Source organism: Oncorhynchus tshawytscha, linkage group LG11 (assembly GCF_018296145.1).
Source record: "Oncorhynchus tshawytscha isolate Ot180627B linkage group LG11, Otsh_v2.0, whole genome shotgun sequence".
Classification (NCBI taxonomy): Eukaryota; Metazoa; Chordata; class Actinopteri; order Salmoniformes; family Salmonidae; genus Oncorhynchus; species Oncorhynchus tshawytscha.
In genome coordinates this window covers 36611589-36629092 of record NC_056439.1, presented here as the reverse complement: position 1 = coordinate 36629092, position 17504 = coordinate 36611589, and the positions used below count along the sequence as shown (strand labels likewise).

Below are 17504 nucleotides of genomic sequence, written 5' to 3'. Positions count from 1 at the left end.
AACGGAATCACTAGTCGCTGGTCTGGATTCCCGCTAGTTTTGGTTGCGTTTGGCCATAGAGCTCCTTTCCTGTACGGGGTTGGCACGGACCAGCATGCATTGATGCCCAAATGGAGCTTGTAGCCAACAGCCTTTCTACCAGGCTCACAGCATGGTCACCTCTCTCTGGTCTTGTCCTGACATATAGTCAACGACCCACAGACCAACACAACTACCCAGTAACCACATCTGCTACTTCCAAACAGAGACATGGCCTTGCCATCTATAAGCATGTGCAATGTGCCTGGTTGCCTGCTCCAGGGACTGGCATGCTTGTTGTGTCTCACAGTGACTCTTTGTTGGTTCTAATTGGTTGATCATGTCCTGCTGGCTGTTAGAGTGGGTTTGAGGCTTGAGCTAGACACAGATCCAGATTACCCAACTCCACATCCTAACATTTACCATTAGGAGGATTAAATCAAATCTGACACTGGACCAGCGGTTAAGAGCTCTGGGTCTGATCAGGGCTGTTAGTGATAGAGACTGGCGCAGGCGTTTGCTTAGGGGGCCAGCCATCTTGTTTATGTGGAGTAAACAGTGTGGTCCCTGTGGACAAGGGAGGAGGGGTAGGGCCTCACTATAGCTAGCAGGATTTTCACAACCAGAGAGAATCCAGGATAGATTCAGCTGTTTGACATTTCACCACAGTAGAATGGCTGCAGATATTTGCCATTGGAACAGTTTTGATGTATTGGAGGAGTACTTCACAGCATCTCCTGTAACCACCAGTAAATGGTTTTCATGTAACATATCACATATATACATCTCCCAGGTGTAATGGCTTAGCATGCCAACTTGTCAATCATACTGTACATTCTATGAAGCATAATGAGAAGCTTCTTGTATTATCTTAGCCTTGATTTAATGTGAGATGAGGTTACCATAACCCCAGAACTACAGTCTCCTGGCATGCTGACATGCCAGTCTTTAGAGGGGTCTTAACAGGGTGCTGAGATGGGATCGTCCTGGGCAGCATTTATTTTATTTTATTTTATTTCACCTTTATTTAACCAGGTAGGCCAGTTGAGAACAAGTTCTCATTTGCAACTGCGACCTGGCCAAGATAAAGCATAGCAGTGTGAGCAGACAACACAGAGTTACACATGGAATAAACAATTAACAAGTCAATAACACAGTAGAAAACAAAGGGGGGAGTCTATATACAATGTGTGCAAAAGGCATGAGGAGGTAGGCGAATAATTACAATTTTGCAGATTAACACTGGAATGATAAATGATCAGATGGTCATGTACAGGTAGAGATATTGGTGTGCAAAAGAGCAAGTAAATAAATAAAAACAGTATGGGGATGAGGTAGGTGAAAATGGGTGGGCTATTTACCAATAGACTATGTACAGCAGCAGCGATCGGTTAGCTGCTCAGATAGCTGATGTTTGAAGTTGGTGAGGGAGATAAAAGTCTCCAACTTCAGCGATTTTTGCAATTCGTTCCAGTCACAGGCAGCAGAGTACTGGAACGAAAGGCGGCCAAATGAGGTGTTGGCTTTAGGGATGATCAGTGAGATACACCTGCTGGAGCGCGTGCTACGGGTGGGTGTTGCCATCGTGACCAGTGAACTGAGATAAGGCGGAGCTTTACCTAGCATGGACTTGTAGATGACCTGGAGCCAGTGGGTCTGGCGACGAATATGTAACGAGGGCCAGCCGACCAGAGCATACAGGTCGCAGTGGTGGGTGGTATAAGGTGCTTTAGTGACAAAACGGATGGCACTGTGATAGACTGCATCCAGTTTGCTGAGTAGAGTGTTGGAAGCCATTTTGTAGATGACATCGCCGAAGTCGAGGATCGGAAGGATAGTCAGTTTTACTAGGGTAAGCTTGGCGGCGTGAGTGAAGGAGGCTTTGTTGCGGAATAGAAAGCCGACTCTTGATTTGATTTTCGATTGGAGATGTTTGATATGAGTCTGGAAGGAGAGTTTGCAGTCTAGCCAGACACCTAGGTACTTATAGATGTCCACATATTCAAGGTCGGAACCATCCAGGGTGGTGATGCTAGTCGGGCATGCGGGTGCAGGCAGCGATCGGTTGAAAAGCATGCATTTGGTTTTACTAGCGTTTAAGAGCAGTTGGAGGCCACGGAAGGAGTGTTGTATGGCATTGAAGCTTGTTTGGAGGTTAGATAGCACAGTGTCCAATGACGGGCCGAAAGTATATAGAATGGTGTCGTCTGCGTAGAGGTGGATCAGGGAATCGCCCGCAGCAAGAGCAACGTCATTGATATATACAGAGAAAAGAGTCGGCCCGAGAATTGAACCCTGTGGCACCCCCATAGAGACTGCCAGAGGACCGGACAGCATGCCCTCCGATTTGACACACTGAACTCTGTCTGCAAAGTAATTGGTGAACCAGGCAAGGCAGTCATCCGAAAAACCGAGGCTACTGAGTCTGCCGATAAGAATATGGTGATTGACAGAGTCGAAAGCCTTGGCAAGGTCAATGAAGACGGCTGCACAGTACTGTCTTTTATCGATGGCGGTTATGATATCGTTTAGTACCTTGAGTGTTGCTGAGGTGCACCCGTGACCGGCTCGGAAACCAGATTGCACAGCGGAGAAGGTACGGTGGGATTCGAGATGGTCAGTGACCTGTTTGTTGACTTGGCTTTCGAAGACCTTAGATAGGCAGGGCAGGATGGATATAGGTCTGTAACAGTTTGGGTCCAGGGTGTCTCCCCCTTTGAAGAGGGGGATGACTGCGGCAGCTTTCCAATCCTTGGGGATCTCAGACGATATGAAAGAGAGGTTGAACAGGCTGGTAATAGGGGTTGCGACAATGGCGGCGGAAAGTTTCAGAAATAGGGGGTCCAGATTGTCAAGCCCAGCTGATTTGTACGGGTCCAGGTTTTGCAGCTCTTTCAGAACATCTGCTATCTGGATTTGGGTAAAGGAGAACCTGGAGAGGCTTGGGCGAGGAGCTGCCGGGGGCAGAGCTGTTGGCCGAGGTTGGAGTAGCCAGGCGGAAGGCATGGCCAGCCGTTGAGAAATGCTTATTGAAGTTTTCGATAATCATGGATTTATCGGTGGTGACCGTGTTACCTAGCCTCAGTGCAGTGGGCAGCTGGGAGGAGGTGCTCTTGTTCTCCATGGACTTCACAGTGTCCCAGAACTTTTTGGAGTTGGAGCTACAGGATGCAAACTTCTGCCTGAAGAAGCATGGAGGTGGTCCTTTGTTTCCTGCTCTGCTAGAATCATTAAGACTAGATCCCTCATCGGGGTGAGAGCATTAATACAACCAGAGTGTGTTTTATCACTCACAGCCATCAGACACACACACCTCCTCAGCAACGCAGGTTTCTTGGGCCCTCATCAAAGCAGCGAGCACTTGACTAGATGGCGGAAAGTTATGCTAGTATCTGATATTCATCCAGTTAGGAACGCAGGTGTTGGAACAAATAGCATGTTAAATGATACCACCTCAAAAGGCAAAATACTTTGTATTCAACGATTAAATTGCCACTGTCTTTTTTCTTCTTCTAAAAACACATTTAAGTTAAAAGAACAGCTCTGGTCTGGGGAGCTTGTTAAAGCAGTCTGAGGCTGGTTAAGTGTGCCTCCTTTAGAAAAGAGAATGAGGATTACTGGAATCTCTCAGATTATTTTTGCAGCGTCTCCCTGAAATCTAATTTTCTTTCCATTTAATCTTAACATCTTCAACATCTTTGCCTCTTTGTCTGCGTGGTTTGACTGGTAAAAACTGTAGACAATATACACAGGGTGCTTTAAGGAGATGGACAGCATTCTCTGAATATCATTAGAACACACACATACACATATAGAAAACCAGAATAAAATGGTATAGTACCCGATTGTCTGAGTGTGGGATTTGCTTGACTGCTCTGGCAGAGCCACACACACACACAGCTTCCCACATGCCCTCCCGTAGGATAATTCTTCACATCTAGCAGGCTCACCTGTGGCCACGGCTGAACAAAAACAAGTGGTGAGCCGAGCGCTGGAATCCTGTCACTGCATGTGCTGTAATGAGCTCTTAATGATCCCGTCTGTCTGGAGCACTAGCAGAGCTTGCAACATTGGCACGTAACTTTGTGTGTGTGTGTCTGTGTGTGTGTATTCTGTATGTGTGTGTACGTCTGAGGAACCAGGGCAGCGTTTAGCAGACGTCTCAAAAGTGTTATGTTGACGACAAAACTCAGACACTATTTCCTGGCTCAGAAAACTATATGAAGCAATGGGCTTTAGCAGGAGATTACATTGTATCTTTTCCTGTTGTTGTCGGCTGTAAACTCTGGGTTTCTGTGTAGATAATAGAAAACATATTTAGCAATCAGAAGATGAGAATCCATTTCATTCTAACGTGTTGACGGCTCATCTATCACCCAGTGATTCTCAAACAAACAGATCCAGGACTAAATGTATCTGCAAGATACAACTCTTTCTGCGATGGCTGCCAAAAGCAGAGGTGTGTGTCGTGTTTATATGTAAATACATCCCTGTATTACCAAGGGACTATTTTAGTTTGAGCTAGGTTTGTATTAGTGTGTTGTCTAAGCATGACAACAATACATTCTGTACATGGCCATGCCCAGTGATCTGTGTCAAAGTGTACAGTACATTGGCGGCAGGTAGCCTAGTGGCTAGTAATCGAAAGGTTGCTGGTTTGAATCCCCAAGCTGACTAAGTGAAAAATATGCCGATGTGCCCATGAGCAAGGCACTTAACACTAATTACTCCTGTAAGTCGCTCTGGATAAGAGCATCTGCTAAATGAACAAAAAGTGTAAATGTAAGGTACATATAAGCCTAGGTAGAAAGGGGAGGGAAAACATCTCTCCACTGTTATTTGATTATTTTAGCATTAGCCCTGAGCTACACAGTCATGGTGGTAATACCAGAGATTAAGGTGTGTGTGATTGTACAGTCCTCCCCTCCTTGTGTCTACACACACACAAATGCACGCACACGAACACACACACTTCAGAGAGGGCCTCTAGCCTCTGGCGGGTGTTGTGTGGAATCAGTTTGGAGCTCTATGCATCTCATCCCTGGCAGCTCTGAGCCGCATGAATGTGGTGTGTCTGTGCTGAAGGAGTGTGTGCACCCAGTGTGTGTGTGTTGTATTGGTGCAGGCCTTTGAGATCTGACATGCTTATAAAGATCTGCACGGATCCCCCTGCAGCTAGGCAGACGAGTGCAGAGCACAGAGCCTTTCTTCACTTGCCATCTCACTGCTGTCTGCACACCTGCCCTGCTAGACAGGAAGAATTTGGAGATATTTAGCAAGCCCTTATGGATACTGTGCCTGTGTAAAAGTATTTGCCCCCTTTATAATTTTCTCTACTTTTGCATATTTTTTTACACAAAATGTTATCAGATCTTCAACCAAAACCTAATATTAGATAAAGGGAACCTGAGTGAACAAATAACATAACAATTACAAACTTATTTCATTAAATTAATAAAATAAATAGAATTTTCTTTTGTTATTTGTAAACTCATGTTCCCTTCACTAATACAGTTGTGTAAAGTACTTAAGTAAACATACTTAAAGTACTAGTTAAGTAGTTTTTTTTGTACTGTACTTAACTTTACAAATTATTTTTTTTGACAACTTTTACTTTTACTTTTACTTCACTATATTCCGAACGAAAATCATGTACTTTTTACTCCATACATTTTCCCTGACAGCCAAAAGTACTCAATACATTTTGAATGCTTAGCAGGACAGGAAAGTGGTCCAATGAACTTCCCTACTGCCTCTGATCTGGAGGACTCACTAAACACAAATGTTTTCTTTGCTTGTTTTGCCTATATTTAACTAGGCAAGTCAGTTAAGAACAAATCCTTATATTCAATGACAGCCCAGGAACAGTGTAACTGCCTTGTTCAGGAGCAGAACGACAGATTTTTACCTTGTCAGCTCAGGGAGTCGATCTGCCAACCTTTCGGTTACAAGTCCAACGCTCTAACCACTAGGCTACCTGCCTAGTGAGTGTGCCCCTGGAATTGTGCCCTCTGGTTTGCTTTATATAAGGAATTTGAAAGGATTTTTACTATTACTTTTGATACTTCAGTATATTTGAGAAATTACGTTTACTTTTTACCCCTTTTTTTGTGGTATCCAATTGGTAGTTACAGTCTTGTCCCATCGCTGCAACTCCCGTACGGACTCGGGAGTTGGCGAAGGTCAAGAGAGACGTAGGTCGAGAGCCATGCGTCCTCTGAAACAAGACCCTGCCAAGCCGCACTGCTTCTTGACACACTGCTCACTTAACCCGGAAGCCAACCGCACCAATGTGTTGGAGGAAACACCGTACAACTGGCGACACGAGTCAGCGTGCATCCGGCCTGCCAGAAGGACTCAATAGAGCGCGATGGGACAAGGATTTTTGATACTTAAGTATATTAAAAATCAAATACTTTTAGACTTTTACTCAAGTAGTATTTTACTGGGTGACTTTCACTTTTACTTGAGTCATTTTCTATTAAGGTATCTTTACTTTTTCCACCACTGATCCAATATTAGCTTTTGATTGAAGATCTGATATCATTCAGTATAAAAAATATGCAAAAATAGAGAAAATCAGAAAGGGAGCAAATACTTTTTAACGGCACTGTAAGTCCATCTGGATAAGCTTACCTGCCAGGGCCGTTCCAATGGCAGACAACACGCATTCAAGTGCAGAACACAAACTTTAAACCATCAAGAAATGTGTATCAGTAGTACTGTCTTTAGTTGTATAGATGCTAACTACTCATGGTCCTGCTGGTCCATGGCACTGGCTGATTAGCAGAGTTGTTTAAGCTCAGCTACACTACATGACCAAAGGTATGTGGACACCTGCTCGTTGAACATCTCATTCCAAAATCATTGGTATCTGTATGGAGTTGGTCCCCACTTTGCTGCTATAACAGCCTCCACTCTTCTGGGAAGGCTTTCCACTAGATGTTGGAACATTGCTGCTGGGACTTGCTTTCCATTCAGCCACAAAGACATTAGTGAGGTCGGCACTGATGTTGGGCGATTAGGCCTGGCTCGCAGTCGGCATTCCAATTCATCCCAAAGGTGTTCAATGGGGTTGAGGTCAGGGCTCTGTGCAGGCCAGTCAAGTTCTTCCATACTGATCTCGACAAACCATTTCTGTATGGACCTAGCTTTTTGCACTGGGGGCATTGTCATGCCGAAACAGGAAAGGGCCTTCCCCAAACTGTTGCCACAAAGTTGGAAGCACAGAATCGTTCAGAATGCCATTGTATAAGGTAGCATTAAGATTCCCTTCACTGGAACTAAGGGGCCTAGCCCAAACCATGAAAAACAGCCCCAGACCATTATTCCTCCTCCACCAACCTTTATAGGGGCAGGTAGCCAAACCCAGATTCGTCCATCAGCCTGCCATTTGGTGAAGCGTTATTCATCACTCAAGATAACGTGTTTCCACTGCTCCAGAGTCCAATGGCAGTGATTTTTACACCACTCTAGCCGACACCATGGAAACCCAATTCATGAAGCTCCTGGCGAACAGTTATTGTGCCGACCTTGATTCCAGAGGCAGTTTGGAACTCGGTAGTGAGTGTTACAAACGATGACAGACGATTTTTACGCGCTATGCACTTCAGTCCTCTGCGGTCCCGTTCTGTGAGCTTGTGTGGCTTCACTTCATGGCTTAGCCGTTGTTGCTCCTAGACGTTTCAGAACTTACAGATGACCGGGGCAGCTCTAGCAGGGCAGAAATTTGATGAACTGATTTGTTGGAAAGGTGGCATCCTATGACAGTGCCACATTGAAAGTCACTGAGCTCTTCAGTAAGGCCATTCTACTGCCAATGTGTGTCTATGGAGATGTAGAATCCAGTCATTTGAAGGGGTGTCCAAATACTTTTGTATATATAGTGTATCTAGGTTACAGTGGTGAGTCAGGAGTACAAGGCTAAACCCCATGTACCGAGAGATACACTTCCACCAACAGAGAGCAAAACACTCCTAAACACCTTTACAACACACTGATATAGGCTCATTAACTGGGAAGGAGCTCAGCCTTAACCCCCTGCATGAGAACTAGGGAGTGGGTGAGAGAGGACAGTGTGTCTGTGTGTGTGTCTGTGTGCATATGTGTGTGCATATTAGTGTTTTGTCTGCACACTTCCAGACATGCCATCATGTTCAGAAGCTCTGACATATGTCTGTGAGCAAACCTCCACCCACGTACCCCCTTTCCCATTACACACACACACACACACACACACACACACACACACACACACACACACACACACACACACACACACACACACACACACACACACACACACACACACACACACACACACACACACACACACACACACACACACACACACAAACACACACACATTCCCCTCCTCCCCACTGTCTCAACTGCAGATCTGCCCTGTTAAGCCAGTCAGCCTGAGACTGACGTGATTGCAGAGGTACCAGGTGGCTGTGAGATTCCTGAGGCTGTAGTGTGACGTGGTGAACCAGCCCCAGTGCTCCAGTCAGGCTGTTTGGCAGGGATCAGGGTTCCACCTAGCCCCAGACTGGACCCTGCGTCCTGCTCTCTGCGGCCCCGGTCCTCACCGACGCAGGGCATCCGGGGACAGAGCTGGCGTGAGTGAGCGGCCCCTGCCAGTAAATGTACTGGACCCTCCCCCAGGTCTGGGCTCTCATATCAGCAGGGAGGGTTGCACTCAACCTTGGACCTCAGCCTGCCACATAAAACTAACTCAACCTTGGGCCTCAGCCTGCCACATAAAACTAACTCAACCTGGGGCCTCAGCCTGCCACATAAAACTAACTCAACCTGGGGCCTCAGCCTGCCACATAAAACTAACTCATCCTTGGGCCTCAGCCTTCCACATAAAATTAACTCATCCTTGGGCCTCAGCCTGCCACATAAAACTAACTCAACCTTAGGCCTCAGCCTGCCACATAAAACTAACTCATCCTTGGGCCTCAGCCTTCCACATAAAATTAACTCATCCTTGGGCCTCTGCCTGCCACATAAAACTAACTCAACCTTAGGCCTCAGCCTGCCACATAAAACTAACTCAACCTGGGTCCTCAGCCTGCCACATACAGACTAACTCAACCTGGGGCCTCAGCCTGCCAAATAAAACTAACTCATCCTTGGGCCTCAGCCTTCCACATAAAATTAACTCATCCTTGGGCCTCAGCATGCCACATAAAACTAACTCAACCTTAGGCCTCAGCCTGCCACATAAAACTAACTCAACCTGGGTCCTCAGCCTGCCACATACAGACTAACTCAACCTGGGGCCTCAGCCTGCCACATACAGACTAACTCAACCTGGGGCCTCAGCCTGCCACATACAGACTAACTCAACCTGGGGCCTCAGCCTGCCACATATAGACTAACTCAACCTGGGGCCTCAGCCTGCCACATACAGACTAACTCAACATGGGGTGTCAGCCTGCCACATACAGACTAACTCAACCTGGGGCCTCAGCCAGCCACATACAAACTAACTCAACCTGGGGCCTCAGCCTGCCACATACAGACTAACTCAACCTGGGGCCTCAGCCTGCCACATACAGACTAACTCAACCTGGGGCCTCAGCCTGCCACATACAGACTAACTCAACATGGGGGCCTCAGCCTGCCACATAAAACTAACTCAACATGGGGTGTCAGCCTGCCACATACAGACTAACTCAACCTGGGGCCTCAGCCTGCCACATACAGACTAACTCAACCTGGGGCCTCAGCCTGCCACATACAGACTAACTCAACCTGGGGCCTCAGCCTGCCACATAAAACTAACTCAGCCCATAGAGATAAGGTTAGAGCAACACTGTCAGTTCATTATGTGTCACAGTTAGGGAGAGGCATTTGTAGAGCAAACCTCTATACAGTACTGTAGCAGAACGTGGAGTGTTTGTGATGAGTGAGCAGCTCTGAATTGGGACAGACTGAGTGAAAGAGTCAGTGTGATAGGGGTTCCTGTGTGGTCAGTGGTCCTACCTTGTATCTGGGACTGGGTGGAGGGCCCCAGGTGGCTCTGGTGCATGGGCCGGGGCTGGGGGTTACCAGGCCCCATCCTCAGGCTGGCCCGCTGGTAGCGCTCAATCTCTGTCAGCCTATCAGAGAACTGCATCTTCTGGGGATCCTCTAGCTTCACCCTGTGTCCTGAAGGAGGAAGAGAGAAGGACAGAGAGAGAGAAAATGAGAGAGAGAGGAGACCCAAGTTACCACCTACACAGCCGGGAAATCATGGCACTTTATCAATTTTCCACAGCGGTAGTAAATAGTCAAAAATAGAAAAAACAATAGTACATCCAAATGTTATGTCTGCTGTAATATTTGAGTTTTTCTTTCCTCAGATCTCTCCATGGCACCAACAGTTTACTAGGCCTTGTGAGTCTGTTTTGAAGTGGGAGGGTATATATTGGCGATTGGGGATAGTACAGTGACATAATCATATTATATGAATAAAGCCCTCTGTTCTCCACCAACTAATCTATTTAAATCGGATTATAGAAAAGAACAGTAGCCAAGTTTACATAGAAATAGAAACATATGAATAGAATGTTGACAGGCAGTGGTGTTGTGGTTGGGCTAAACCTGCACCTGCCTTTGTGTTATAATCAGATACATGGAATACCACTAATACTCTATCTAGTGTATAACAATAGTACTAGCATAATAATACAATAATTGCATGATAATGATAGTATGCAATAGGTTATAATTACAGCAACAGAAAATACTGCGAATCTATCCCCTTATCCCCTAACTTGTCGACTCAACAGTACAACCCCAGTATAACCCCAGTATAACCCAGCACAGCACAGCCCCACCACAACCCCAGTACAACCCCATTACAACCCCAGTATAACTCAATACAACCCCAAAACATCCCCAGTATAACCCCAGTACAACCCCAGTATAACCTCAGTACAACCCCAGTATAACACCAGTACAACCCCAGCACAGCCCCAGCACAACCTCAGTATAATCCCAGTATAACTCAATACAACCCCAAAACATTCCCAGTACAACCCCAGTATAACGCCAGTACAACCCCAGTATAACCGTAGTATAACTCAATACAACCCCAAAACATCCCCAGTACAACCCCAGTATAACCCTAGTATAACTCAATACAACCCCAAAACATCCCCAGTATAACCTCAGTACAACCCCAGTATAACCTCAGTACAACCCCAATATAACCCTAGTATAACTCAATACAACCCCAAAACATCCCCAGTACAACCCCAGTATAACGCCAGTACAACCCCAGTATAACCTTAGTACAACCCCAGTATAACCTCAGTACAACCCCAGTATAACGCCAGTACAACCCCAGTATAACCTCAGTACAACCCCAGTATAACCTCAGTACAACCCCAGTATAACGCCAGTACAACCCCAGCACGGCCCCAGTACAACCCCAGTATAACCCTAGTATAACTTAATACAACCCCAAAACATCCCCAGTATAACCTCAGTACATCCCCAGTACAACCCCAGCACAGCCCCAGTATAACGCCAGTACAACCCCAGTATAACCTCAGTACAACCCCAGTACAACCTCAGTATAACGCCAGTACCACCCCAGTATAACGCCAGTACAACCCCAGTATAACCCCAGTATAACGCCAGTATAACCCCAGTACAACCTCAGTATAACGCCAGTACAACCCCAGTATAACGCCAGTGCAACCCCAGTATAACGCCAGTATAACCCCAGTCGAACCCCAGTATAACGGCAGTATAACCCCAGTACAACCTCAGTATAACGCCAGTACAACCTCAGTATAAACCCAGTATAACCTCAGTACAACCTCAGTATAACCCCAGTACAACACCACAGACGGGGTCTACTTGTCCAAATAGTGACTATACTGTACGTCTCACAGCGACTCAGGTCTGACAAAGCAGTCACTCAGTGAGGGAAACACCCAGACATCCCTCCTAGACTATAGCACTCATACTGGAACACACTGTGTGGACGTGTTGCACATGTGTGCATGTGTGTGGAGGTGTGTGTGATGAGAAAGATTGGAATGTATGAATTAAAGCATATTTGACACCTCGCATACATCCGATCTGAAGAAGACGCGGAAAGACCAAATTCTACAAGCAAACCCTTATCACTTGAATATCTCTTCCACTGAAAATCTTTCCTTAAAAGGCATAATTACAGTACAAGGCTATTTCAATGCAATCTTTCTCAATCATATTTAACATGTGATGTCACACACACACACACACACACACACACACACACACACACACACACACACACACACACACACACACACACACACACACACACACACACACACACACACACACACACACACACCCCTAAATGCCATACGTGAGTCCGGATGAGGGACTCCTCTAATGGAGGAAGGGCTTTTAATGTAACTATCAATGCAACAAACACATGTCTGAAAGAACATGTAAACATTCTGTGGTTTTCTCCCTGGCATCTCTAATGTGAAGTAATGGCTAGATTTGAATATTTTATCACTATATAAAGGGGGCCAGCAGACGGACTGATATGGATTTTGCCCGCCCTCTCTCCAGACTGACCCATGGGCAATATATCTTCCCTCCTGCGACTTGACCCATGGGTAATATATCCTGCCGTTTACCGCTCTGTCCATTTGGTAGAGATCACTCCCTCTCTTTACATAAAATGTAGTATTCTCTATCTCCCCCATACCCCCCCCACACACACACCCCTTCACACACAGACATACACATAACAATTATGTGGATTGAGCTTTACTCCCAAGTAGAATAGTCTACATTACAATGGTGCCACGACTAGACACAGACACATTCAAGTCATCGCTCTCAAATGCAAACATACTGTAGATAAATAACCATCACCCAAACTACAACACAGGCCCCACAAACACACCACATGACCAGTAACAAACACACCACATGACCAGTAACAAACACACCAACACAGGCCCCACAAACACACCACATGACCAGTAACAAACACACCACATGACCAGTAACAAACACACCAACACAGGCCCCTCAAACACACCACATGACCAGTAACAAACACACCACATGACCAGTAACAAACACACCAACACAGGCCCCTCAAACACACCACATGACCAGTAACAAACACACCAACACATGACCAGTAACAAACACACCAACACATGACCAGTAACAAACACACCAACACATGACCAGTAACAAACACACCAACACAGGTCCCTCAAACACACCAACACATGACCAGTAACAAACACACCACCACATGACCAGTAACAAACACACCAACACATGACCAGTAACAAACACACCAACACATGACCTGTAACAAACACACCAACACATGACCAGTAACAAACACACCAACACATGACCAGTAACAAACACCAACACATGACCAGTAACAAACACACCACATGACCAGTAACAAACACACCACCACATGACCAGTAACAAACACACCAACACATGACCAGTAACAAACACACCAACACATGAATACTCACATACTCACACTGGGATCAACACCCTCTCAGTGTGAGTATGTGAGTATAGGAGTGTGAGGGTTTGTGTGTGTGTGTGTGTGTGTGTGTGTGTGTGTGTGTGTGTGTGTGTGTGTGTGTGTGTGTGTGTGTGTTGCTGCGTGCGTGTGGGGGTGTGTGTGTGTGTGTGTGTGTGTGTGTGTGTGTGTGTGTGTGTGTGTGTGTGTGTGTTGCTGCGTGCGTGCGTGTGTGTGTGTAGATAAGTAATGTCTGAATGTGGGCTGTTTGACTGCTCAACATGTCCAGCTGTCTGTGTTGGGAGTCAGACGTAAAGAAACGCAGAAGGATGTAGTAATAGTGAGTGACCCCACCTATAAACCTACTCACTATGACACAGGGACACAGTCTAGGGGAAACGGCCCTCCAAATATAGACCCATGTATGTCCCCTAGTGCAGTTATTAAGAGGTGAACACCACCTCAAACAGCTGAGGTCAGGGAAATGATACATCCCACAGCTCTGTGGAAGAAGACAACAACCAGGGGAAAAATGGATCATTGTTAACTTTTTTCTGTGGCCTGTGTTGGTCTGGGATGAACTGGCTGGTGCTTTGGTGATGAAAGAGATCATACCGCATGATCACCCACGTGTGTACACGTACACGTACACGTACACACACACACGCCCACACACACACACACGCCCACACACACACACACACACACACACACACACACACACACACACACACACACACACACACACACACACACACACACACACAGCAGTGGCTCAGGTCCAGCTGGCAGGGAGTGTGGTGATGACACACTGTTCTGTACTTCCAGTAGGGGTTGGACAGCCAATGTTACCATGAGAGAGAACCATAGGAGCAGAGCAGACAGAGGCTTAATTAGGATCCGGCCTGGTGCTCATTACCCCAAACCCCACAGTTACTGTTAACACTACAAGTCAACTCACATGGTTGACTATAGCTCTCCTCTCTCCCCCCTCTTTACCCCCTTCTCTCTCTCTCACTCCCCCGCCTTTCTCCCCTTCCCTCTCTGTCCCTCCCTTTTTTATATATAAGAGAAGACCAACAGTTTTCCATGTGGAAGCTAACATACAGTATATACAGTATACACAACCTTCCTCCTCTTGTCTTCTCTTAGACATCACCCCTCTAAGCCTCATGGAGAGGAAATGGATTGGTGCAATGGTGGCGGGTCTTGTAGAGAAATACAACCGACATGGTCGTGAGAGTCTCATATAGTTGGTCGGCCATTCGGACGCTACAGACAATTCTGTGGGAAGACTGATTTTCGGGATGTGTCAGTGTTACATAGGTGGATGCAGTGGATTGAGACTCATCCAATGCAAATTTAAAAAACATATCTCGAGCTTAAACAGAAAGATTTTTATGGGGATTTCTGTATTATGCTAATTAGATTCCCACAGGGGCACGTATATCGACTCTAGGTTAAGAGACAGACAGAGCCCTTTGCCTGATGCTGTTCAATGCAGTGTTTAAACATCTTTTTAGGCCTGACCCCGCTCATCCATGTGTCTGGTAGAACGCCAGAGGTTGACTCCCACTCTGTAGGGTCTCGACCAGGGTTCTCTGTGCACCACGGACCCATTTCGGAGGGGATTCTGTGGTGGATGAATATTTTATGTGTCAGGGTGCACTTAGGAAAGAATGCCCAGTTGTTTCTCTATGATATCATAACCACAAGATAGAGCTGGGAGATGGAGGCCAACGGGGAGGCAGGGATGATGTGGTTCAAACACCAGCGCTCAATACACGGAAGAGGTAAAATGGATGCCAGAAGCTGTAGATTTACTAGCTTCCTCTCTAGATGGCTGTTGCATCATCTTACAGCATTATAAGGACTGTGAGGACCAAATAAAAAGGTTGATATAAAATGTCTGCTATTAATGATGTACTGAAAATCCATTTCACTGAAAATCTCTTTAGGAATAATGTCTGTGCTTTTCCCACCCACCGTTTCTGTTTTCTTTGGCCAATACAATACCATGTTATCAGCAGATTAACTGAAGACAGAGGACCTTGATGCCCCCCATGTTTTCTGTGCTCTTCAGAACATGTAGATAGGTTCAAGTGTAACAGATAAGATACATCCGTGTGGGAAACTGACCCTGTAACTGGTCCCTTTGAATTGAAACACTGAAGAGCAAAATGATCAACCCTGATCGCCTACAAATGACATTGAGCCACAAGGAGCAGAATGATTAAGGTTAGTACTTATGGAACGTAGACCTGTGCCAACGGGCAACTCTTACCAAGAGCTGACCAATCCCTTCAGACCACACGTGCCAATCTCAGCGAGTCCCACCCTAACCCCCTAAAGCCCATATCAGTGGAACACAGAGACAGTGTTTGCTCAGAGGGTGCTAATGACAGCTCCTAAATGCTGATGGGTCCAGCTGAATGATCACCCGATATGGCCCCTTTCCTCCCTCACCCCTGTGCTGCTGCTTTTTTTCTAACATTGAAAGAAAGAAACATATGTTCCCTTCCAATGAGAGACACATTAAACACAAGCTCTTTTTAGTAAAGGGCTGGGCGTGCTTTCAGGGGCAAAGTGAAACTCTATCTGGACTGCAAAGGGCAATACGTGCCTTGGCCCGGACCCAGATCTGTGCTGAATATATTTGAAGTGTAAATATTTGTATTCATCGTATAAATGGACTTGGTAGGCCCTTGATAACAGACTAGAATTGGTTGAGTGCCTGTATCAGACTGAAAACTATAACACGTCTATAAGGACTGTGCACTCTGCCTGTATACATAATAGGTGTACATAGTAAGTGAGAGGCATTATATGTCAGTCCTGCACCAATAGCTGTAGTGCAGAGTTCTGGGTTTGTTTAGCTCTATTATTAGGACATGTTGATGCCAGCCTCTCCCTGTCTGATTCACAGTTTTGACAAAAACAACACATTCGACTAACATGCTGCTGTTGAGTGTGTTGAGGGACGCGTGTGTGAGTGTGTGTATTAGGGAGGAATATTTCAAGGCAATAGGCCCTATACTTTCTATCCTGAACTGTAAACTCTCTGACTGTTTCTATCCTGAACTATAAGCTCTCTTAACTGTTTCTTCGTCAGTCAGAAACGTCAACCTGCTTGAGAACGACAGTTGAGAGTTTGTTGTAGTGGCGTTGGTTGGGTTGCTAGCAAACTTCCGCTTTGTATTGTAGCTCGAATACTTTTCAACATCTGTTGAGCAAAGCGTTGCACACCTGTCTTCCTCTTCCTCCTATCTTGACTATTTTGCCTCCCCCTTTCCCCTACCCTCTTTTACTTCCCCTTTCACTATCACTGGTACCATCAAGATGCCTGAGGCATTAGCGATTACACTGCCACAGCAATGCAACCAATGACAGAGTTGGGCTTTAGAGGCTGTCCAATCATAGATCAGTTTGAGGCTGACCCAGAAGGATGTGGGTTTTATTATTGAATAGTGTTTGTGTTTAGTCTGTTTATAGTCTGGCTCTAAATTAGTCTCAAAAACACACAGACACACAGAAACACCACACAAGCAATGAACTCTTTCACATGTATCTTGTTATATATTGATTGCCATGTCATGAACTGAATGGATGCAGTATTTCACTGTAAACTATCACCATGAGACGGACTACCTTTAGATTTCCATAATACTTACGTGGCTGTGACTAGTACACTGCCCTCATGTTTTTTTTAACCTGAATGTGGGCCACTGCTGCTTGATGATGCCTGTGTTTTTTTATTTCTATCTGTAATATTTTGATAGGTAATGTACCGGTGGGATTTCCACAGCCTACACCAATCTATCAGGGGAGGTTTAGCTAAGCCTGGCTCTCTCCCCAGCCTGTTACTGCTGCCTGTCTGTATGCATGCATGCATGTCTGTCTGTCTCAGAGGCAGATGTTAGCTAGGCTTCCCCTGGGGACCATACTCAGCCTGAAATCCCCCTGTCTACAGCAGGGC

General features: G+C 45.9%; 1 protein-coding gene across 4 annotated transcripts in view; it reads right to left on the bottom strand.

Moving 5' to 3' along the window:
* LOC112261920 (runt-related transcription factor 3) overlaps positions 1-17504 on the bottom strand; it is an 89063-nt gene that overhangs the window by 17646 nt on the left and 53913 nt on the right. For all 4 annotated transcript variants that reach the window (XM_024437565.2, XM_024437562.2, XM_024437563.2 and 1 more), the window contains one exon: positions 10015-10179. In XM_024437565.2, the coding sequence (XP_024293333.1) occupies positions 10015-10179 (165 nt within the window). The remainder of the gene's footprint in view (positions 1-10014; positions 10180-17504) is intronic.